At 43.2% G+C, this 23,516-nt stretch overlaps 1 protein-coding gene across 2 annotated transcripts in view; it reads right to left on the bottom strand.

Annotated features, from left to right (window-relative positions):
• Window positions 1–23,516, bottom strand: part of PALLD (palladin, cytoskeletal associated protein) — a 1,042,501-nt gene that overhangs the window by 8,864 nt on the left and 1,010,121 nt on the right. For both annotated transcript variants that reach the window (XM_085641796.1, XM_085641797.1), the window contains 2 exons: window positions 21,194–21,401; window positions 3,284–3,449 (listed from right to left, as the gene is read on the bottom strand). In XM_085641796.1, the coding sequence (XP_085497922.1) occupies window positions 3,284–3,449; window positions 21,194–21,401 (374 nt within the window). The remainder of the gene's footprint in view (window positions 1–3,283; window positions 3,450–21,193; window positions 21,402–23,516) is intronic.

Raw genomic sequence — 23,516 nt, 5'->3', positions numbered from 1 at the left:
CAAAACATTTCAACTGATTTTTTTGTACTGATTATTCATACTTATGTGGACAGAGTGTGCACTTATAAACCCAGTGCAATGATGTTAACGCGTGGCTTGTCTGTTTATATGCAATCGGTTTACAACAAGGTGAAATAATTGGGAATAAAACACAACTACTGGTTCCAGCCCGCTTTGCAAAGGCAATTCATCTTTACTGTCTGAACTAACACAGAGGAGTGTAATTTTCACATAACTCCCAATGGGCGTTGGAGCTAAATGAGAAACAATGCATTTTGTGGCCACTCGAGCATAAACTCGTGGGTCTCAATAAGCTATGTTTGTTTGGGAATTGACTAGGCACCTTACATAATGAATGTAGACCTCTCACTTAGGTAAGCCAGCTCAACTAAAAACAAATATGTTGTCAATTAACAAGATGTCTGGAGGTTGGTCCATGTCTAAAACAGTAGGGAGACGGTGCCACTTGTGTCCAGATTCCACAAAAGGAAACGAGGTAAATGCAGAAGATGTTTGCACATGGAAAGAAAAAGTTGAACCTGTATTGAGGGTTTAATTGTTAGATGCCAGGAAACCTTAAATATTGTAACACATATATTTGGGAAGATGTTGGACAGAATCAAGCTAAATCTCCTGAAACACACAGCTTCCTCCACCACCTTTAACAAACTGCGTTCACATTAGTACACTTCCAGTGGTTGATTTGAAAAAAGGTGCCAGGGCTCTCGTCAGGAGGCCACTGCAACTTGCACCACACATTGCCCTTGCCATGCTGCCTATGATAGTAACAATACAACTACTAACCATCACACTGCTACTGGTGTGACAGTTCAGTCTATTTCAGGCCCCCAAAGCTATAAGAATGGCTTGGGTGGCAGGTAATAGTCATTTTGAATGTATATTGAATTAATAATTAACTGTTGTTGGGGTCATCTCTAAATTAGCCTGTCAGCGCCACCTTGTGACAGACTGTCAAATGCGCCAATATTGACAATCAAGTGCAGGTTCCGAGCACTGGAAACCACCAGCTCAAATTAAGCACTGATGCTTCCCCAATGGAAGGATCCTTCCCTGATCTTTCCGCCATAACACTTCTCATATCTGGTTGCAAAGGCCTATAGAACATAACTTCTAAGAAGTAAGACATTTAGCTTATCAACCAATCAGGTGCCTCACAATTTACAACAAAAGGAGTCTGAGGCAGCTTGATCTTCTGTGCAGGCAGGATGTGGTCTAATAGTTTGGAAGGCACTTCTCATTTGAGAATAATTGTGCTGACTGATTTACGTGGGGTTGGTAGTAACATACAAACATGACAACCCTTCTGAGGAAACACTGTTTCAGTTCAGGACCAAAGACTGATATTGGCTGTTGAGTAAGCTGCACCAGTAATGCTGGCATGTAATAGATAATACTGGGTCCCAAATTTTGACAGGTAGAATATTATTACAAAAATATCGAGGGACAAAACATGGAAAGGTGTACACAGAGGGAGGTATGGGTTAACTATTCTTAAGAGAAAACACAACCATGGGGGAGGGTCCAAGGGAGAAAAGTTTATAGACCTGCAAGATAGTAATACCCCAATCAAGTTTACTACAAAACACAAAGTACTATCTTGGGTCTAAGAGTGAACAATGATCACAAGTGACAGAGGTTAGTTACGGTAAACTCCCACTAAGACTAGCCAGCTCAACGACCGTCCGGGGTACCGCCGGAGAGTTGTTACCAGGTTGAGGTGAGGGTGGATATCCAACTACTTGGATATACCCAGTAATACCGGAGACATATGAACTGATTACTGGTGTAGTATCAAAATGTATTGTTTGTTTGTCTAAGCACCAAATAGCAGCAGCTTATTGTTTACACACGGTCCTGAAGAAAGCCCGGATACTTCTCTACAGATCAATAGGGCTGAAACATATTGACCTTTTACATCGAGCAGTTTAAAGCTCTATACTGCTCTATTTGCACTGCTTTTTAACCCTGATGGTGAAACCTACAAAATAAAAATATTTTGGTTCTCACCACTCAGTTTTAACTTCACCACACTCTTTTTCCTAAATTAGCTTATTGTTTGTGCTGCTGTTTTCTCACTCCACTCACCGCAAAAGGTACTAAAAAGGATCTCCTTTGTATACAGCCTCATCTTTACATATAACATCCCTGGACTCCTCCCTCACAGTGAGGGGGTTGTAGCCCTCGGTGGAACTAGGTTTTTCCATTGGGAGAAAGAACTCAATGATGAAGCATGTCACCTAGGGTGAGTGAGGGTTCCAGTCCTATAAAGGGATTTTTCCTAGTGGGAGTTTACCATAACTAACCTCTGTCACTTGTGATCACTGTTAACTATTCTTAACTCCACATCTACATACCTTGAAGATATAGTTCACCGAGGTATGTATATATCGAGTTAGGTATAGAAAATATATAGAAACTTACCTTTCAATATTTTGTCCCTCGATATTGTTGCACAGTGGTGGCTCCTCCTCTAAGACGGAGGAGCGTCGCCCCACTAAGCAGGTCAACAAGAAAAAAATAAAATGATAATAACTCATTGTTATTGTCATGTCCTTGCTCAGCTGGGTAGGGGTGGGCGAGTGGGGCTGCTATGCTCATAGAGCAGGGCAGGAGTGGTTTGCCCACTCCAAGTGTGCAGGACGCTGTGGCCGGCCATCTCGGGCCGGTCAAACTGTCATGCAAACTTTGCATGCTCTGCACCAGGCTGCATTACAGCCTGGGTGGAGAACATGTCCAGCCTCCTATTCCCTGGCTGCGTGCCGAGCAACAGCGCTCAGATCAATCACAACGCTGCATTGCAGTGTTGTGATTGGCTATGGGGAGCCTGGGAACTGGGTACTTCCTGCCTTAGAAGTGGGTGAAGAGGAAGGAGAGGTGGCAGCAACAGGTGTTTTAATTTTTTTTTCATGCCCGTCCCCCCTATCCCATGACTCACCCCCACCACCAATAAATACCAGTCGCCACTGTTGTTGTAACAATATTCTGTCCCCACGAGATTCAGGACTCAATATTACCGGCCTACACAAGGCTTTATATGAATTGAAATGCATTTTTTATTTTCTTTATGTCACATTTGATCTTCCTGTGCAATCCACTCATAATAATACAAAGAAGTTGTATTTCAGTGTCACTACTAGAAGACTGAGCAATATCTAAAAATCTGGTTCAGGGTACAGTTTTTTTTATAGTAAGGTTTACAAATGACATAGCACGAGCAGCCAGTGTATGAAACATCACTGCCGCTAGGTGTGTTTTGACTGACCTCACTCTGTCCGTGCTGTATGTGAGGGACTCGTTCTCTTTCTTCCAGAAGATCTGCGGCGGGGGCGTCCCGGAGACTCGGCACTCCAACCGCACTGGGTATCCTTCCGCCACGCCGGTGTTCTGTAACTTCTCCACGAACACGGGGGGCTTGTGGGCATCTTTCGCTGCACGGAACAGAAGAATGTTGCGGTCAGTTAGAAAGTGTTCCTCTCTTTACAAACAGCACAGACGGACACATCATCATCTTCGAGCGACAAGCGACATGGTTGGTGTGGCAACGAAAGAGAGCACTGCATTTCTGTGAATGCAACTGGTACCAAGGCATGGCAGCCTTCTTCATAATTCAAAATACAACACGTATGTAGATTAGAAAAAGGAAAATCTGCAGCAGGAAACTATGTACAAAGATAACAAACAGTGGAAACACACAATGCTCTCTTAATAAAAGACTCAAGTGACGTTATCAATAGCACTTCCTAGTCCTTGCACCCGAGAAGCGAGCATTATTTGCACGTGGCTGGTTCACGTACATGCAGTTAAAACTCAACCTTACATCCTTCGCGCAGTATACAAAGAGCACAATTCAGATAGCTGCTAAGAAAAAGTATTTTTAGTGGCTAGAGACACTTAGGTTTGTGGTGCGCTCTATATAAATAACCAATGCTTTTTCTGGAGTGTTGCAGTACACCACCTTAAGGCTAATTAATTCTAGTACATGTAGCTCTGCTCATCTAAAAACACAGGGGCCAAGATTTACAAATATTAGATGACTGCAAAATGGGGCTAGATGGGTGGGTGGATGGATGGGCATGCTAATTAGATAAGTGGATGAATGGATTTAAGTTATGGCTAAACAAAAGCCATATATACTGACATTCAAACGTTAAGCATGAAACTTGTGTTTATGTAACCAACTTGTAATTATTTTTATGTATACCGAAAATAATAATAACTTTTTTTGCAGTCCTTTATCCCACACATCTGTTGGTTTTCTAAGCGCTTCAAATAGTGTTACTGTCACGTACTTTAACAGCACTCAAACACGTCACAAATCTCTTTGTAAGTGAGGTTCCAAATTATTTTCACATAAAACGATCAGCACTCGTCACACTATAGTAGATCAGAAGTTGGTATATTTAAGGGTTTGTGCTTTGCAATTAGTTTAAAGGGGCACAGTCTGCTAAGACTGCTGAATTTATAAATATGTGAATATCTGAGTCATTTGGGACACAGAAAATCACTGCTCTCAGGAGGACGCTGACAACCTGGAATATGCTAGTTGTCTTACTACTGCCACACTCTTGCTAAGGGCAGGGCTTTCCATGCTCTGCTCACTGCGTATGGAAAGAAACAGCAGCGACAAGCCCTGCTCCCAGTGGCCCTAGAAATGCTGGTGAAGAAGAATAAACAGCCCTGAGAAGTTCGGGAAGACAACGTCTGGGCGGTGAACTCCGCTTGCGGAGTTTGCAGAGTTTTCCGCACTCTGCGTTACACAAAGCTCGCGGAGTTACGAAAAACTCTGTTTCACGGAGTGGAGTTTTCCTCGCTCGCGTTCATCAACGTCAAATTGGCAAGCGAAAGCGTGGAAAATCCAACTCCGCGCAAGATTTTTCCTCGTTCGCCATCATGAACATCAAGTTGGCAAAAACAAGCGTGGAAAATCAACCACCCTCTCGGGTTGAAAAACTGTCCGTTCGTGTTGAGAAAGCTGCTGCTCAAGTAAAAATCTATTCGAGCGACAGAAAGGGAGCAGCGCCCGCTTGCGCTGTGCATGGTGCCGTTCGCGATGAGTGCATTGTGCGGACAAGCATCTGTCACTGAAAATCATCGCAAACAGCATTTATCTAATGCACTGCGCCGCGGAGTTTTTTTGCACTTCGCGGAGTTCTGCGTACTGGAACTCCATCCAGGCTTAATAATAAGATCTAGGGTCATGATGTGATGAAACAGGAACAAGACTGGGGTGCAGTGGAGTCCATCAAAGTTACAGCGGCATAAAGGAACTGACACAAAGAACATGTACAGTGCACAATACCCTTATGTAAATGGATGGTTGTCCCAAAGCAGTATGCCTTAAAATTGCCTCTAAGTATCAAAGACGAATTACACAGCCATTAGCTCAAAATGAATTGCTTCTGAGCACTCTCTAAATTTTTGGGGATGACAGAAGTGAGTTTTAAGGTCATAAAGTGTTCACCCAGAATCACACTACTTGAAACAGATAACAAGTTAGGGTTGAAATCTAGGCCTCTTGGGGCCAGATCTACTAAGTTCTCATGCAGCGCAGTGCAGCAGCCATAAATGCTGCACTGCATGAGAAGGAGAGAGCAGGAGCGCGCCAAATTTACTGAAATAAGGAACTCTTCTCCTCTCTCTCTAGCACCGGCGCTGAAATCAGCTGTAGTGCGCCACAGAGACACCTTTGCTCCATGGTGCAAGGGTGTCTCTTTGAGTCTAGCATAGGTTTTCAACTGGAAGGGTAGCCTTCCAGTACAAAATATAATGTATAGACTTATTTTAACCCTTTTTCGACTTTGTATGTGTGCTGTAAAGTGTGGCACACGTACAAAGTCAGAAAAGGAAGGAGAAATCAAAGTATTTATCCTTACATGTGCCTATTTTAAAAGGGCACAGTTTCTGATAATAAACTCTGTCCACTTTGTTTAGTAAATTGGGTTTGGTGTCAGAAACCTTGTGTGGTTGCATGGGAACACCCATGCTCTGCCCCTTTGGCACTAAGTAATGCAAAGCAGTGCATATAGTGCTGCTTTGCGTTACTTTCACGTTATTACCAGCGGTAAACAAGTTTAGCATTGGAAAGTAAATCTAAAAATAAAAGATGTTGCGTTAATTTGCATCACTTCTGTCACTTGGCTGCTGAACTATGTACCTCTCCTCTCAAGGAACCCCAGGTAAACCTCCCCCACGCAATGTGTCAGTTGGAAGCATTTTCCAAATACACAGATTGATTGCACAAATGGTGAACCCACGATTCTTCATTTGCAAGAGCTCACTGCTGTAAAACGTTTTGTGGTTCCAGAATGTTGAATTTCATGTCCACTCTAAAACAGTGCTATGTCTGAGCAGCAAATATTAACACAACTTGACAGTTTTCTACTGTATACCTGGGCAGTAAGGGATTCTTGATGCGCATCTATGCGCAGAAACAGAAATAGATGAAAGAGAGCAGGCAATGTTTTTAGCCCTATGGTTTACTTTACTTGGTTTTAGTAAAACATTGCACTTTTTGTCTGGTGAATATAATCACCGATCTACAATGAGTTTTGTCGGCATTCTTGTCAGAGGCCTCAAATCACATTCAAAACGACCTGTTCTTTCAGAAAAGATGGAAAGAAAAGATGAAAAATTACATAGCTATTTTGGTCTAACCATTAAGTTCACTATCGCTGCCTCTAGCAGTAGTAGTATCACTGAAGATTATCATGCCGCTTGACAAGGAGACGTTCTTTCTTTAGCCTATACAGCGTTACTCCACTATTTTAAGTTCCTTGATGGAATAATGATTTTTGGACCCCATTTCCAGTGCGATCTTACCGCATAGGAAATTCTTACGCCTCCTACCTTGAATTGCGAGAATTCACCAACTATACTGCTATTGTGGCTAATACTTGGCCCCATTGGGTCCAAATTCCGTCTTATATATTTCCTTCATGCTAATGGACCAACTGAACATATAGGAGCCCTGACGAAGTTCCCTCTGGCAAAAATCAGGAACGAAACACGTTGGCTGTGTGCCAGTTTTAAAAGATTTATTGAATAAAAAGAAGTAACTCTGGAACAGATCTCGACGTATGTGTATTGACTTCGCAACGAGTGCACCTTCCGTTTCCTCTTGTGAATCTGGCTATTACTGACACCCCTGGACGGCGGGTGTGGGCAGTGACTGCACCACCCTCTGAATTTACTGTACATACGGACTGGATGTGCTTGACCTTGGTCTGCCATTTGTTTTTTCTCTGTAGTAGTATCACTGTTCATGAGCTAGAAGTCCACATTCATCAACAGAGAACTGCTTCAGATACTGTCTTTCGTTGTGAGAGTGCAGAATTGCGAGGCAATTGTCCCTTATGTTGGATGCCAAATTGTGCTTACTGTGCAAGTGTTTGCTAGTTTGTTAATCTTAAATAAGGCCAGTTACGTGTAAATATTTGCTCAGTATGGCTTTGTATTAGAAAAACCATAGAACTTAAACACATTTTGATTTCCACGTGTGCCAACAGTCTATTAACTTACTTTATATCACTGCCTGACCAACTCTGATGTGTCTGTAATATTGACCTTTTGTCTCAATTTTTGTCCTGAAACTTGAACCTTTATCCTGAATGTTAACAATCATTGCCCAGAATGTGCCTCCATTGCAGATAATCACCCTAATCATCATTTCAAAGCATTTGGGAGAACTGTGACCTTCTCTATCAAAATAAAACTAGGCAAATAAACAGTATACAATATGCTTATCATAGGTCTTTTAGGTTTCAACGCCTGAAACAAAGCTATAATGAGCGAATTCAAGGAAACAAAAAACCATTGTAGCGGATATAGATGTGTGATGCTTTTGCTGCAGTACCTCAAGTTGGCCTCTGGGTGTCACTACAGTACACAAACTGCTTCTGACAGCTTTTACCAAAAGCACATCTGTGAATGTTCAGCATTTTTTTTTGTAAATAGCGCTAGCTTTGGTGGGCAACGGCCAACCTAAACACTTCGACTCTGAGCCTTTTATTCAGGGTCTCCGAACCAAGTAAACTTGTTTTCACAGGAACTAAGACACAGGATGCTGCAGCAAACCCAAACTCACAGGACGATCACGATTTCAGCACTTTCTCTAAAGATGTGCTGCAGCTACACTAGTTGTTTCACGTTAGAAATTGCACCCTGCAGCTTCTGTTTCTGACTTGATGTTTATACCCCGCTGAAACCCTGAATCAAAAGGCTGGCAAAGGCGGTGTTCTCTTGCCTGCTACAGAATATTGGAAGTTCATATATTTTTAGTTAAACTATCATTAAGACTTATAATATAATATAGAATTGCCGATGCAACATGGGGAACGCATGTTTGTCTTACCTTGGTCAAGCAGGAAACCGAAGAATGAAGGAGTCTAATGGGTGAACCTCACTGAAAAGGACTTCAGCTGGTGGTGGAAAACATACAATTTCACCCAGGCCTATAGCTAGATTTTTCCCTACATGCTAGGGTGACCAGGCGTCCCGGATTTGCCAGGAGGGTCCCGTTTTTTCACCAGCTGTCCCGGCAGATTTCAAGGAATTTAGCTCATGTCCCAGTTTTTGGAGAGGGTCGACTGAAACCGGGGGGAGGTGTTTTATGTTTTACAGAGCAGGGATAGTTAGTAGTTTTTTTCAAGAAAGCTATTTTAATCACAGGCACCCTACTGGGTTTAAAAATTGCATCTTATGTATGTTCTTACTGCCTGTTTTGTAATTCTGTGCTGAGGAGCGCTGTCATTCTGTGCCCTCGCTTGACGTAAAATTATAGTCCTTCTTCTATTTTTGTGAAATGTCCCTGTTTTTGGCTTTAAAAATCTGGTCACCCTACTACAGTTGCTCAGCCAGTTGCTCATTGACTGATACCACTTTGCCTGTCCATCAGAAACCTATAATTGGCTTCTATTACCACCTTTCCATGTTAGCTGTTGGAACCTTATGGTTTTTTTATCAACAAGGCTATTGCATTATTCATCTACACTTAAGGAAGCAGGCTCCTAACTAAAAACTCCAACGTTTTACTTGCACTACTGACTAACTTCATCACCAGACTGCACATTAAATTCAATATCCTGTAAGTAACTCTATCCCAAAGCACTCTGAGGCTGCGGGAACATACTATGTTGTACTTTACAAAAACCTAAATAAATAAATTTCCCATAAGTAGAGTAGTGTACCACCTATGCTGGAGATGCTGACTCCCTGCCTGCAGAACAACACCTTCATCTTTAAAAAAAGATCTCTGTGTACACATGTAAGGGACTGCCAAGGGAGCAAACTTTGCTCCCCAGTATGCCTATGTCTTGTGGGACAGGGGGAGCAACATTGACTAAGGGATGAATAATTCCAAAAGTATGAAGCAAATATCATCCTTTTGTCCAAATACACAGTTGATATTTTGTTTAACAGGCACGAAAATACAACACTCCTACAAGGACACATTGAAGGCATGAATCAAAAGACTCTTGATATTAAACTAACCACTAGCATATCTGAAACTGTGGTAGAATTGTAGAATTTTTGGATCTCACAATTTATAATGAGGACAACATGTTAAAGACAACCCTACATAGAAAGCCTAAAACCACTAACTTGATACTGCATGCTAGCAGCTATCACCCGAAACCTACAATTGACAAAACCCAAAGGGAGAAATGATGCACCTGATGCAACTGTAGTGATACAAAAGAATGCCCACAAAAAATCAAAGTTTCCTAGTAGGAATGTGGGATTGCCAATTTGCCATGCCAGGTAACCAGAGAGGTCTTTGTAAAAGGTGAGGATGTTTTTCTGTAGGCAGAAGGCCAGTACCCACTGTGTCACTTCATCAATATTTCTGTACTGTGCTGATCAAGTGGCTGATGCAGTTCTTGTCACTTTAGTTTTGCCAATATTGCTGATCGATACACATAGGCTTACCCCATAGTTTGTGGCCAGTACAAAATATGTATCCCTTTGAATGTCCTGTCATTTCAGAAGGATGTTTTTGGTATCTTCTTTATATAGACTGGAAGACCTTTGATTAACTCCTGGGAATGAGAGTCAACATTTTCCCTCAGAATGGAGCAAATGGTGTTAATTCCAGAGATAATGAGTTGCCTGGTAGGTGAGAACCCACCTTTGTGCTGTTTTGTTGGTAAAGAGAAAATGTAGGTGATCCTGGGAGATTCAATATGTATTTTAATTCTTCTAATCTGAGGAGATCCCGTAGATACCAGGTCTTAAGTTTAGTTTTGAGTTCTTGTTGGCTTCCTTTAATGTGATTATATGCTAGTTTTCTGAATCTGCCTCTTAGGACATCTTACACCACTGGCCCACTTCTCTACTTTCCTTAAATGTTGAAGTATGCAAAGATAGTGCTTAAGCACTTAAAAATATTTTAAAAATACTTAAAATATGTTTCTGTAGAGTTGTATTTGTTGTTGTAAGCAATCTCTGACACGTGTTTCTTTCTCTTACCTACCAGTCCTCCCCTTTCTCCAGCTTCCTTATTCACCCTATTTCTCTAAACGTGCTTGTGTCGGTTTCCTTTTTTTCTTTCTTGTTCCTTACAAAGTGCTTGGATTCCTATGTAGCATACTTAACAAATATGGTAGCAAAAAATGAAGGTCGTGATGGAATGTGTCTGCACGCTGTGCATGTTCTGCATGCCATTCACCAGGCATTAACCGGGCTGCGGAGGGCTGTAAATTCCACTCCAGAAATGTAACAATGAAAACCCAGTGGTCCTTTGATGAGAAATGGTGACTGGTTTCGCAAGGCCCTCTAATGCAACACAGAACTCTTACTGTAGGTTTTCATCGCCCATCTATTTACTGATGCATCCCACTGAACAATGTTTGTGCCAACAGCATGTTTCTTTACAAACAGTTGGACATAGCACCGTTTTCTTGTAATTTAACGACTTCTTCAATCTAAATATCAGAGGTGTTTTAGAGAAACATCGCTCAGAGGCAAACGGTCTGGCCGGGCCCCAAAACCAAAGCACAAGCCAGGCCATGAAAATATTGGTACCTAAATCACGCAAAGCATGCCATTGAATATATGATAAAGACGTTAACATAGACACTCGTGTTTCAATTCGGTTTTTTTCAGATACAGCAATTATTGAACCTCCCATGCCATGACGTTGGCATTAGTGAACCGAGAGACAAGGCAGTGTTTCATGTGCAATCTGTTTATGGCCGTTGCTGTATATGGATCATCATTATATTCTATTAAACCATACATGAGTGAGGGTTTTGAGTAGTGCACAGCATGCACTGAATTACTTCAAGGTGCTCTCAATGTTGACGATCAAGTCTCTTTCAAGCTAGCTCTTTGCTAGGATCACAAAATGCAGTTAAGTGGGGAAGCTGAGATTTGAACACTGGTTACACATTTAACAACAAAGGACAAGGTTTGTGTTTAATTCTTCCAGAGGCTAAATTAGTACACAGTTTCATAAATACATGTATCGCATGTTAAAAAATGTAGGGGCATATTTACAAGCTCCTAGTGCCACGGGAACCTCACTTTTGTAGACGTCCCTGTGGTGATAGGGGCCTCGCCTTATTTACAAAGCGCCATTAAGCTACTTAACATGGCTTTACACCGCATTGTAAATATGGCACCCTTTCATGCTATACTCAGCGTGAAAGGGGTGGGCAATGGGTCTTGTGGTGAGCGTTCCGCTGCAACACCCATTGATTTTGACGCTGACCCACATTTACAAGGGTGGCGCAAATATGGGGCAGCGCCAAATTTAAAACCAGGGAAAATCTGGTCTTAACATGGCGAAATGAGGAGAAATAGCATATATGTCCTAGTTTTTGCTATTTCTATGTTTCTATGTGTACTGCATTGTGCAGCACACATAGAAACAGCAAAACACCATGTATAATTGTTTATCATACATGGTGTCCCTTCCTGCACATTTAACAATCGTTTTAAAAATGGAGAGTTGCAACTTTTATGTGTGCTGCACAATGCAGCACACATAGAAGTAACACATGGTCATTTATGATTGTTTAGGTGCAAGAAGGGACACCTTCCTGCACATAAACAACCATTCCAACAACGCAGCACCCTTGGACTCTGGTCAAAAGCACCTGGGTTGGCCCTATGCAGCTAAATTTAACACGAGCGCAGGGAGAAACGCAGGGCTGTGCTGTATTCTAAATACAGTGCAGCCCTGCGTTTCTAAAGTGAGGCCACTTTAGTTTTAATTATGCCCGAAGTCTTTCTTAGAAAAAAGTACAAATTTAAGTGGAATGTAAGGCAGGGCACCTCGCTTTGTAATATATGTATATCGTTGGCTTCTCCTGCCATCAGTATGATTGCAGCAAGGGGTCAACACCTTAATCAAGGAAAGTATATAGATTTGCCAAGGAAGAGGTTTCAAGATGCCACAAAGTGTGTTCTCTGTTTACAATCTTTCAATGCGGCAACATGTGAAATACAGCTCGGTTTTACAGACTTTAACGTCATATTACGCACTAAACACCAAAAAAAGTTAAATCAGATAAATCAGACAAGCACTCTTTCATATTTTATGTATGTACTCAGCTGTCCAGCATTTGTCTTTGTACTTGCAGTTCACGCAATGCAGGGCAGGAAGCAAAGTTGCTCGGTTGTGTGAAAGGGAGACAGCAGAAACATGCCATATCAAATGGAGCATTTCTGCTGTCTCCTAGCTCTGGCTTATTGTGTGCTGCCTAGTGCCAACTCAGGCACCCTTATGTCATGTTGCAAGGGTGCCTGTGTTACAGGCAGGATTGTTTTTGTGTGCGGAGGTAGTACCTTTGTGCACAAAAACAATCCTTAAAGGCATTTCCTCTTTTATGTGTGCTGCATGATGCAGCACACATAGAAACAGGAAGTATCGAGGAGAATATTTCTCCTTGTTATGCCTGGTTCTGGGAGGCATAGCAAATTTTGTAAATCTGGCAATGCGCCTAAATCCATAGGGACGCCCATGCTCTGTCAATGGAAAAACACCCTAATGCAAAGCAACACAAGGCAGGGCTATGTGCAGCCTTGCATTACTCTTTGGGAAAAATACCACGCAAAGGCAAGCAAATCAGATGGCATGGCTTTGCAAATCAAAAATAACATTTTGCGTGGTGGCTGCGCCAATAAAGTGTCAAATCCATCAAGCAAAATGCTAGTACATTTTCACCGTAGTACATTATAGATTAGGCCTGCATGCTGCTTGTCCCTCATGTATGCAGAAACGACATTTTCCATATTTTCCAGCCAGCTGAATATCTTGGAGCAGTTATGTTCTGTTAAAAATATTTATAAAGTGCATTTTTTTCGGTGCGAAGTAACAGGAACATAACCTACTGGTCACTATTTCACTCCTATGCTTGTACGATGAGCCATGTTTTTGGGCATTGTCTGAATCTAGAGTAGCAAGAAGTCATCCTGATGTTAAGTGCAAGTGAGTTCCAGAAATGGGAGGCTAGAACGAAAAATGTGGAACCACCAAGTCTATTCTTCTTAAAGGTGGGAACAGTGAGGAGATTCAGGTAAGAAGACCTCAAGTTGGGTGAGTACTTTTGGATACGGGAAGAGATAAACTCTGGACTGTTACCTTCAAGAGATTTAAAAATGATGCATCCAATCTTAAAAGTCGTTGTTTTACTGACAGCTAGTGTAGTTTTCTCATCAGGAGGGTGAGTTGGCACTTCCTTTGTTGTGGATGGATTAATTTGGCTGCCTGATTTTGTGCCAGTTGTAATCTCTGGGTGAGACTTTTGGAAAGACCTAGGTAAAGTGAATTCATATAGTCTATCTGCGAGATGACTAATGAAAGGATGACCTGGATGACAGCTTCAGGGGTAAAGAATTTACCAATTTTTTTAATTTTCCAAAGCTGAAAAAAGCAGGACGAAATTACTGCCCCTACATGAAGCTTCATGGACAAGTTGTTGTGAACAAGGACTCTTTAAGACTCTTAACTGAGTTCTTAGGCTGGGGAGGAGGGTACCCATTTTAACTGGCCGGAATGTGGAGTTCATAGGTCTTGTGTGCTGCTAGTTAAGACAATCTCCTTCGAGTTTAAGTTGATTACTATTCATCAGATCAAGGATGAACAGCATCATCGGGTTTTGGAAGGTCATTTTGGATTCTAGTGAGTTATCGATAGCAAAAAGTAATTGCATATTTTCTGCGTAGTTGTAAATTCACAACTTCATTTTTTTCAGGGAGTGCACCAGGCGATGTATATGCAAATTACAAAGGAGGGGGGGACAAAGAGGACACTTGGGGTATGCCACAGGTAAGTTGGACCTTGGCAGAGCCAAAAGGAGATAAGCAGACTGTCTGAGAACGGTCCTTCAAAAAGGGGACAATCCAAACAAGAGTAGTGCCCCATAGACCTGCGGCTCTGACACGATCCATCAGAAACTCATGATCGACCATGTCGAATGTCGCAAAGAGGTCAAGGAGCACCAGCACCTGAGTGGTGACCTTATCAGGTTCTTCCCTCATATCATCCACAACTGAGAGGATCAGAGCTTCGGTAGAATGGGCTGGCCAGAAACCTGCTTGATGGGGATCAAGAAAGTGGGTTTCCTCGAGGAAAGAGCGTAAACAACTAGCAACACATGCTTACAAAACTTTTGCTTAACAGGGAAGCAGAGAGACAGGGAGAAAGTTCTTCAGCATATATGGGTCGTCATTCGTTTTTTCTAATAGCGGAACCTCTATCACTTCCTTGAAAGAGCTAGGAACCAAGCTTAGAGAATCATTGAGTAGGGATAGAACAGGTTCAGGGAAGAGATAGAAAACTTATTTTAGTACTTTCACAGGGCAAGTGTCAGAAGGGGTGCCCAATTTCACTTTTGTCACCAGGTCCGTGAGATGCACCTTGCTGACAGTAGGCAGCTCAGAGAGGAAATTTGGATTCTTATCAATAGTAAGTATTTTCCCAGAGGAAGGGGGGCTTTGATGGATGCTGTCTTTAATTACTTTAATCTTATCAATGAATAATGAATTAAGTGCGTAATAAAAGGATTGGGTAGGATGGTCGTTGCAATCACTGTTGCAGATGTTCAAGGGGAGAGCTCGTCTCCACTAGCTCTCTTTTCGGGCAGATCATCTCATTGGCCACTGAGGCTTGGAAACTCTCAAATTAACTGTTTTATTAGACTGGTCCAGCCATGAAAGGATATTTTGGTGGTTACCAGCATCTTTTTCTCCAATATATTGTCCAACATAGTGTACTGTTGTAAGACATTGGGTTGGTTGATTGGGGTGTGAGCCCTGGTCAAGCAGCAATCGCAATCCTTGTCAGGGTGAGGCATATATTAATTATCAAAAAGGATCCCCCAACATGTTAGAAAAAAAGAAATTTCTTTAGTAAATAAAAGAAAACTAAAATGACAATAATCCAATCTGTTGAATTGGAGAGATGCAATTTTAAAGGTTTGGGTGAAAATAGCTCCAAAAAAGCACAAAGCGCACACTGTGGATATCTGTTTGTGCCGGATCAGGACAAAGTCCCAAGTTCAGGGCGATCACAATGGAGCATGGGCCGGCTCCAGGGCCGCAATTAGGCCTGTTGAACAAAGTACCTTAAATCCTGGTTTTCAGAGCATTGCAAGGATCTGCTTCGAGTGATGTGTCTGTTCCAAGATGTGGCAAAGCTTCGATGTCAGGGCCTGCGTTGTCATTGAGGATCCTGTCGACGGGGCTTGTGATGCAGTGTCTGGCGTCGAGGATGCGGCTCTCTGTAGGGTTGATATGTCAGTTCGAGGCTGCCATTGACGAGGGATGCGAGGGCCTCCACCGAGAATGCGGCGCCAGTCCGATGAGACTTTGGAGACGATGCAGGTCTTTGCGATGGGTCCAATTTTGCCAGCAGGGCGATGTGTCAGTTCTGCTCGGGTTTGCGCTGCGCAGCAGAGGAGATGCATCAGTTCAGTTGGATTCACAGGGGCTGGCAGAGCATCTTAAGCCCACTTCCAAGGGTCCCGTCCTGGAATGACACCACTTAGCATGGTAGACTCACAGATGACAGAGTCTAGGCGCAGGAGCAAGGTTGTTGGAAGCCTGTTGTGTCCCTGAGGTTTCACATCAGGAGGCCAGTCAACTAGCCCTTGGAGTCACTCTGGGTTCTGGGTTCAAGAGATGCAGATCCAGTCCTTCTCACCCAAGCAAGAATGCATCAGGTCAACACAACAGGGCAACATTCCTTCAGAGCAGCAGTCAAGCAGAGTGGTACTTCTTTCTGCAGTACAACAGTAGTTCTTCCTGGCAGAGTATCCACAGGTCCAGAATTATACTGAAGTGGTGTTGTCTGAGGGTCAATATGTATACCCAGTTGTGCCTCTGAAGTGGATAGAAGCGTCTAGGGGCATGCCTTTGAAGTTCACAGATCCCTGCCATCCTGGCCCTGCCTCCAGACAAACTACACGGGTATGCAGCCCTTTGTTTGGAGACAGGACACAGCCTATTCAAGTGTAAGTGAGGCAGGGTCCAGCTCCTTCCTCCATCCTGCCAGTGATGGCCCATCTAGTCACCACCAAGCTCCTCATTGCGTGTGGTTGTCTAGGATACACAACGCCCAAATGTCAACTACACCCAGACATATGACTCAGAGACAGGCTACATGCACCAACTGGCTAAGGCAAGAAAATGCCAACTTTCAAAAAGTGCCATTTTCAAAATTGTGATTTAAAATCTGACTTCGCCATAAGGTAGAATTTTTTACTACGGTTCCTTGGGAACAACTGTTTTAGCAAAGTCGGAATAACTATGGATTTAAAACAAACTTCGAATATGGAAGACTGCAAGAACATTTTGTTAATTTTAATGGACTGCCGTTTTAATCTCTATTTGAGTCAATATAAAAAAAATACTCCAGAACCAGACACAGGCAATTTTCACACACACTCCCTCTCCTATTGATATCCTATGAGCACCAGGGCAACCAGTAAAATCTGTAGTGCTGATAGACAGTAGCGGCTGCTACCAGACTCGGGTGGTGGGCGGGGGCAGAGGGGTGGGGGGGCAGAAAGAAACTTTTTTTTAAAAACCACTTACCTGTGACGGCCTGCCGGCCGGATGGCCTCCGCCTTTACTCCGTCCTCTTCTTCCTGCTCCGGTCCTGCAGTAGGATACAGGAAGCTGCAGGAAGCACCCGGCTTCCAGGCTCCTGATAGCCAATTACAATGCTGCAATGCAGCACTATGATTGGTCTGAGTGCCGTGGATTGGCGTTCAGCCAGGGAATGGGGGCCTAGGCATATTCTCCATGCAGGCTGTAATGCAGCCTGCATGGAGAATATGGGACGTGTGCATGGTTGTTTTGGGCGGCTCATGAGGGTTGACCAAACAGTCATATGCACTTAGGATTGGGCAAATCACTCCTCTCCTGCTCCTCTGTCCTCTGAGCAGCCCCACGCCGCCTAGAAAGCTGCTGCAGCAGAAGGAAACATAAAATCATAATAACACAAGTTATTATCATTTTATGTTTCATGCTGTGGAGCAGTGGGGCGGCGCTCCTCCACCTTAGCGGAGGAGCCGCCACTGCTGATGGAACATCTTTTTCATAGCAGCCTGTGAATCAGGCAGCTCTGCAGTGCCAGCAGTCTGCATGTAGTTCGGCTCCTAAAACAATATCTCCCAGGGTGAATCCTGGCCAGAAGTTGAGGTCAGCCTCTTCACAGACACAAAGCACTATTCTGTGACTAGCAGACTCTCCAGAATTCATTAACAATGCAGCCTATCTGTACTTCATATAACCTTTCATTTAGAATAGTACTGTAAACGCACACACTTTACAAACACATATTAAGAATTACCCCAAATGCAAAACATCTCTCAAGAGTAGTAAGAATTTGTAAATGTAGAGGGCACTCCCCATTAGTACTGTGACTGGATTATAATGGGGAAAGGTTTTCTCACAAACTTCTTCTCCGGAAGTACATTAAACAGTGGAATACGTACCTCAGTGCCTCGGTCCTGTCACTTCCAATTGGGAGGTGCAGCCTCACAATGACAGGGGTGTAACTATCACTAATGCAGTAGGTGACACAGGGCCCATGGATTTGAGCGACCTACTGAACGGCATTATGGCTGTATTTTACTGCTCAAAACGGGCCCATTTTCGTTGTTTCCCTAAAGGCCTTTGGCACCCTTGCTGCGCCGCAGCACTTATGGAAGGAGACGGCTCGGTTTAGGAACTTGACATCCTAGAATTAAGAAAAGTTTAAACACTCGCTGCATGGACAAAATGGGAGAAGTCCGAGTGCTTTCAGGCCTTATTTAGTCATCTTTCTCCCCAGAAGAGATCTCGCTACCTCGCTGGCATTAAATCTTGTTAATAGGTTGTTGATTGCAGGCCGGCCCTTGCACTTATTATAGCTTCCCCTCACTCAAGTTTACCCAGGGCTTAAAGGCACAGAAGTGCTGCGCGCGCTGCTGGCGCGAGCGGGCCTTCCGCTGCCTGCAGCCCTGCGCGGCGCGCGCCATGGCGCTCCTCGCCGCACAAACCACGGCACACATGGAAAGCTCGTCAGTCTTCGCCGCAAACAGACACGGAGCCGAATGGCTGACATGCCTCCCAACCACCTCCTGAGCACGTCTAGCCAAAAACGGGTCTGAGGTAACGTGCGCCGCAGGGGAGTCTGTTTCCTCGCTGTCAGCAGTCTGTACAGAGGGGGCACATCAATCAGGTGGGCTAAAAACAGACCCCGCGCTCCCTTCAGAAGCCCGGGTGTCTGGAGTGACCACTCACGGGAGTGTGGAAGGGCGCACCACAGAAAGACCACTGCGGCCAGCTACTGCTTAGCGTTTTTGTTTTTTCACCATCACTCCGCAATGGCCGATAATATTCTTATAAATTTCCATCCGAAATTTGATTTAGACTGAGTTGTTTGAAGTTGAGCTGCACTCTCCAAGGGCCCCATAACAAGTTTACAGTTAATTCAGAACCTACAGGCAAAATATGGTTTATGAATATAGCGGTGACACCACAGGCAGGCAGTGTTTCGCCTCAGCATTTAATCTACTGAAAGTAGGCAAAATGGCTGACTGAAATGAGGAATAACATGTGGAAATCAGCATGGGAGCACCAATTCTTCTAGGCAACTCAACATTCCCAGTGTGAAGTGCAGAAATGCTGCGCTGCAACAGACCCTCTTCCCGTGTCCTCCGTACCGGCCACTCTCGATCGAGCCACAAGAGAATCTAAGGCTGCACCTGAGAAGTTGTTTGCACGTGGGCACTATACACTGCCCCTTTCTGTTTGCAAGTGTATGTTTTTGGGCTGCATAAGTAATACAGTGCAGGTAGATCGTGTTGGGGAGGGGTGAAGTGGTTGGGGTTGGTCTTTTTGAATTATGGCATTGATGCGCTTCAGTATCTCTTTTCTGAATAACTACCAAGTGTAGTGCTGCTACTCAGCAGAGGAAAGTGTGTAAAACATATTCCCTGTAGCACCTGTCCTCCCTCAGCATAAAGAGCATTGGGTACCTGCCCACCCGCGACACCGCCTCACCCATGCTGTATTTAGGAAGGCCATGGAGCTGAAGATCCAGGCCAGTCCCGGTTCTGCGTGTGATACCCATCTTTCCTGTACTGTTGGTGTTGTGAATTTTTACCATGCAATGGAAGATCCATGTAAAAATGCTTCTGGGAATCCAAAATAGACTAGAACTGGATAGGAATCCCCATCACTGGCAGCATATGGCCAAGGGCTACCTGCATGGTAACTTGCACAAGCATACGAGCCCATCCGCATCAGCACCGGCAATTAATGCAGAATCACCCTTACATTCCTGGAAGTGACAGGGCGCACATCATCTTTATTAGATCAGACTTTTCTGGTCTGATCTTGGGTAGTGTATGTAGGGGGCACTGACAGATCTTCCCCAAGACCCACCACCACCTGGGGCTATCCCAGGAGACACCATTCACTTTTTGTCTCCGTACCACCTGGCAGAGACATTTCTGCCTGCTGCTTCTGTACACACCAGGCAGAAATGCTAAGGCAAGTGGCAACATTTACTTTCTATGGTTTATTTTCTATTCACATTTAGATTTCTTCTCTAACTATTAATTAGCCTTGTCTGCGCTAGTATGCATTGCAAAAAGGTTTTCCACCAGTGTAAAACTACAGAACAAGATGAATTTTCTTTTTCTTTGCTCAGCTTACATAATAATGAATATTTAAAAAAAAAAAGTCTTTACATTTAAAATGTGTAAGCTGAAACTAGGTTTGAAGAATATCAAGTTGCTCTTTTTCTTACTATGAAATATAATGAATATTGCAAAATTGTTTTTTTCATCCCCTATTATGCTACAAACACAATTGAGGCAAAAGAACATTTGGTACAGAATTGCACAAGTGCAAAATGTAAGTGATCTGGCTCCAGGCCTTTAAAAAATAGGCTCTGACGCTGCAATCCCTTCCTCTTCAGGGAGGTTATTCCACATTGGATCTGTCTGCACCATAAAATAGTTTTCTGTGAGTGTATAATACATGCAGCCACGGTCCTTGCAGGTAACAGCGATCGGGTGGTTGGGGGGCGCTAGGGAGGGGGATTTCGAGGGACGCTGCTGAGGGAAAATGAATTATTTATTTAAAGTTTCCCTCTGCATTGTCCCTCGAAATCCACCCTTACCCGACCCCACCACCACACCGCTGTTTCCTGCCCGGACAGTGGCTGTATACATGTTTTCCCTTCCAGCCCAACTTGCTTTCTATATTGTTTTGGGGTTGGACAGACTCTATGCTAAATCCAACGCCCACATATCCATCTCTTCATGCTCATCAGTTTCCATCTAGGTCTCCTTTTTCCAAGTGAAAGCTCTTCTGATTGGTTGAGCCTTACATCATGACTCCAACCTTCTTGAAGGTTCCTTTATTTAGGTTTACTATCTCGTTGTTGAACCTTTTCAGTTTTAAATATAAACATCTACATGCAACCTCCACAAGCCTTCATAAAGTAGTAAAGTTGCTTCTCTAGCTCTACTTTTCGAGTTTGCGTAGATGTAGAACTAACAGTGCGCTGCTTTGAGTGTGGCAGTATAAGACTGTGCTCTCGTGTTCAGCTGGTTGTCCTGTCCAAGGGAGCTCCGAGAGCCTCTTCTTGGCTTGACCTCTCAAGAATCAACCTATTTAGGCTCTGCAACTTCTCAATTTCCCCACAGCATTGTGTAAGTAGACTTACCGGCAACAATCAGCTCCAGGCTAAATGTGTTTTGGCCAGCGCGGTTGGTGGCTACACAGGTGTATATGCCAGCATCTCGGCCCGTCACCGGCTCTATTATCAGTGAGTGGACGCCGTTCTCGCGCACCAGCATTTTGTGGGAGCTGTCAGGGCGGACTGGCCTTCCATTGAGCTGCCAGCTTAAATCAGGAGTTGGTAGTCCACTGACCTGAAATACAAAGAACGGTGGGGGGTCATGAAGGCACAGGAAGAACGCAGCGCTCAAAATGTTGGGTTCGGCAATGGAAGAGATGGACACAGTAATAATTTTCTTTCATCAACTTTACTTTTTTATCCTTTCAACTGTGTTCCAGTTTGCTTGGGAAGAACTTTACACCAGCTCCACACTAACAGTTAGATTATAAAATGTGCCCTATGCTTTATGCACCCAACTCCCAGCTCTCTGTGGACAGACCCATGTGTCATTTCCTGTAATGTTTTTTTGGACTTCTGAAATTCCTTGCAGATGCACCTAGGTACGCATATCTGTATTATGTTCTGCAGTGTTATAAATACATATATAGAATGCATTCAGCCGTTAGTATGGCCTTGCCACACTGATGGCATTTAGGTATCATACTATAGGATGGTGTATAGTAGACCACACTATATTATCTTCATTTTTAGAGTATTGAAGTTGGCGTCTGAATAAAATAGGAATTAGTCAGTCCAAGATAGATTTAAATCACAAAATATAGTGTTTCCAAGCAAGAATCCTCTAACTTCCAGATATTATTTACAAAATGAAACCAATGAGAACATGAACTATCTCACCAGTAAGTTGTTCATCCCAGAAAAACGTAACCTGCAGAGAATGAGCATTTAATGTTTGATCACCTGTGAGTGTGTGAGTGAGGGAGTGAGTGAGTGAGTTGTTTACAATCTTTGACAGTGCTGTCTGCAACAGCATCAGCACAAGAATGGAACACCACGATTGAGATAGCTGTATGCTGCAGCTGTGCATGGCAGTTACCATCTTACTACTCATCAGTAGAACCATAGTGTGATCTCACAAGGGCGCACACTAAGGGCACGAAGCACAACAAAGCTTTTTCCTTCTTTAAATGTGTCTTATGTAAAGGGAATGTTTAAAAATCCAACTTCAAAAGGCAGCCAACTTTGTCTAAACAGGTGTTGCAGAAATGATTCTTCTGCAGATGTTTCTTTTCCCTAAGTAGGGCCTAGATGTTTGCTTGTGGGAGTATCCAGGGGAGGGTCTGGGATGTTCAAGGAATGCAATGCAAGTGATTTGAATATTCACAGTCACAACTTTATGGATGTTCACATCCAATTTTAATTTATTTCCCTCACTTCTCTTCACTACTAATAAAGGAACTTGTAATAACAATCCTCCAAAGTGAAAATGCAAAAAAAAAAACTGTCCCATTTTCAAGTGTAGGTATGAAGACTTTACAGGGAAACATCTTTCCATGTGAAAGAAAAAAATAAAATTTCCAAAGTTTTCAAACCCTTCTCATGTAGATTTTTCTTCAGCATATCCCCTCAAACAACACTGGCAAAAGCAGGTGTATGCCAGGAATGTTATAAAACTAATAATTTTCCATTACTTACAACAGGAAGTTTTACGGAGATTGTATAGAGCATTATGTAGGCATACACCCAGGCATTCTGAGAGTTATAATTTTTTGGGATAAGCACGCCCAAAGTTATTGGAATTAAGTGCGACGCTCACAATATCTAAATGCTCAAATGTAATGTTATTGTATCCCCTGTATGTGCTTATCACACAGACCTAACTTTCAAGCTGGTGAACCAAAAGCCGTACTACTTCACGAGACAACAATGCCTTACCAAAACATCCATACCATAACATCTTCCACAGAAAAATACAAGATAACCAAGGTTTGCTGCTACCCAACTCTCAGGTATAAATAAGGGGGTCCTAAATCCTCAGTGTAATACTGGCCTCAGTGTGACCACTTCTAGAGGTGGGCGAGTCACTGAAAGCTTGAGGTAGATGCCAGTCTCTTACTCAGTTTGAAGACCTCTTTGAACCTCGGGCCCGAGCTGAGATGTCATGTGGCTTCTACCTGCCACCCAGGCTCTACCCTCATGGTAAAAGAGTTAGAATTACATTACAATTTGAGGTACAAAGGAGAGACAAATAGCTACCCATTTATTGACTGAATTGTACAAAGTGAAACCAGAAAACCTGGGATTAATTCTAGCTTCCCGCTTAACCAAATGCAATAATCCTATTACTACAATAGCACATATGAAAGCACCTTCAAATACATGAGTTCAGAATAAGAGTTGTACTTAA

This window comes from Triturus cristatus, chromosome 2_2 (assembly GCF_964204655.1).
Source record: "Triturus cristatus chromosome 2_2, aTriCri1.1, whole genome shotgun sequence".
Lineage (NCBI taxonomy): Eukaryota > Metazoa > Chordata > Amphibia > Caudata > Salamandridae > Triturus > Triturus cristatus.
Note: the sequence above shows the minus strand (reverse complement) of the source record. Positions and strands in the feature narration are given on the sequence as shown.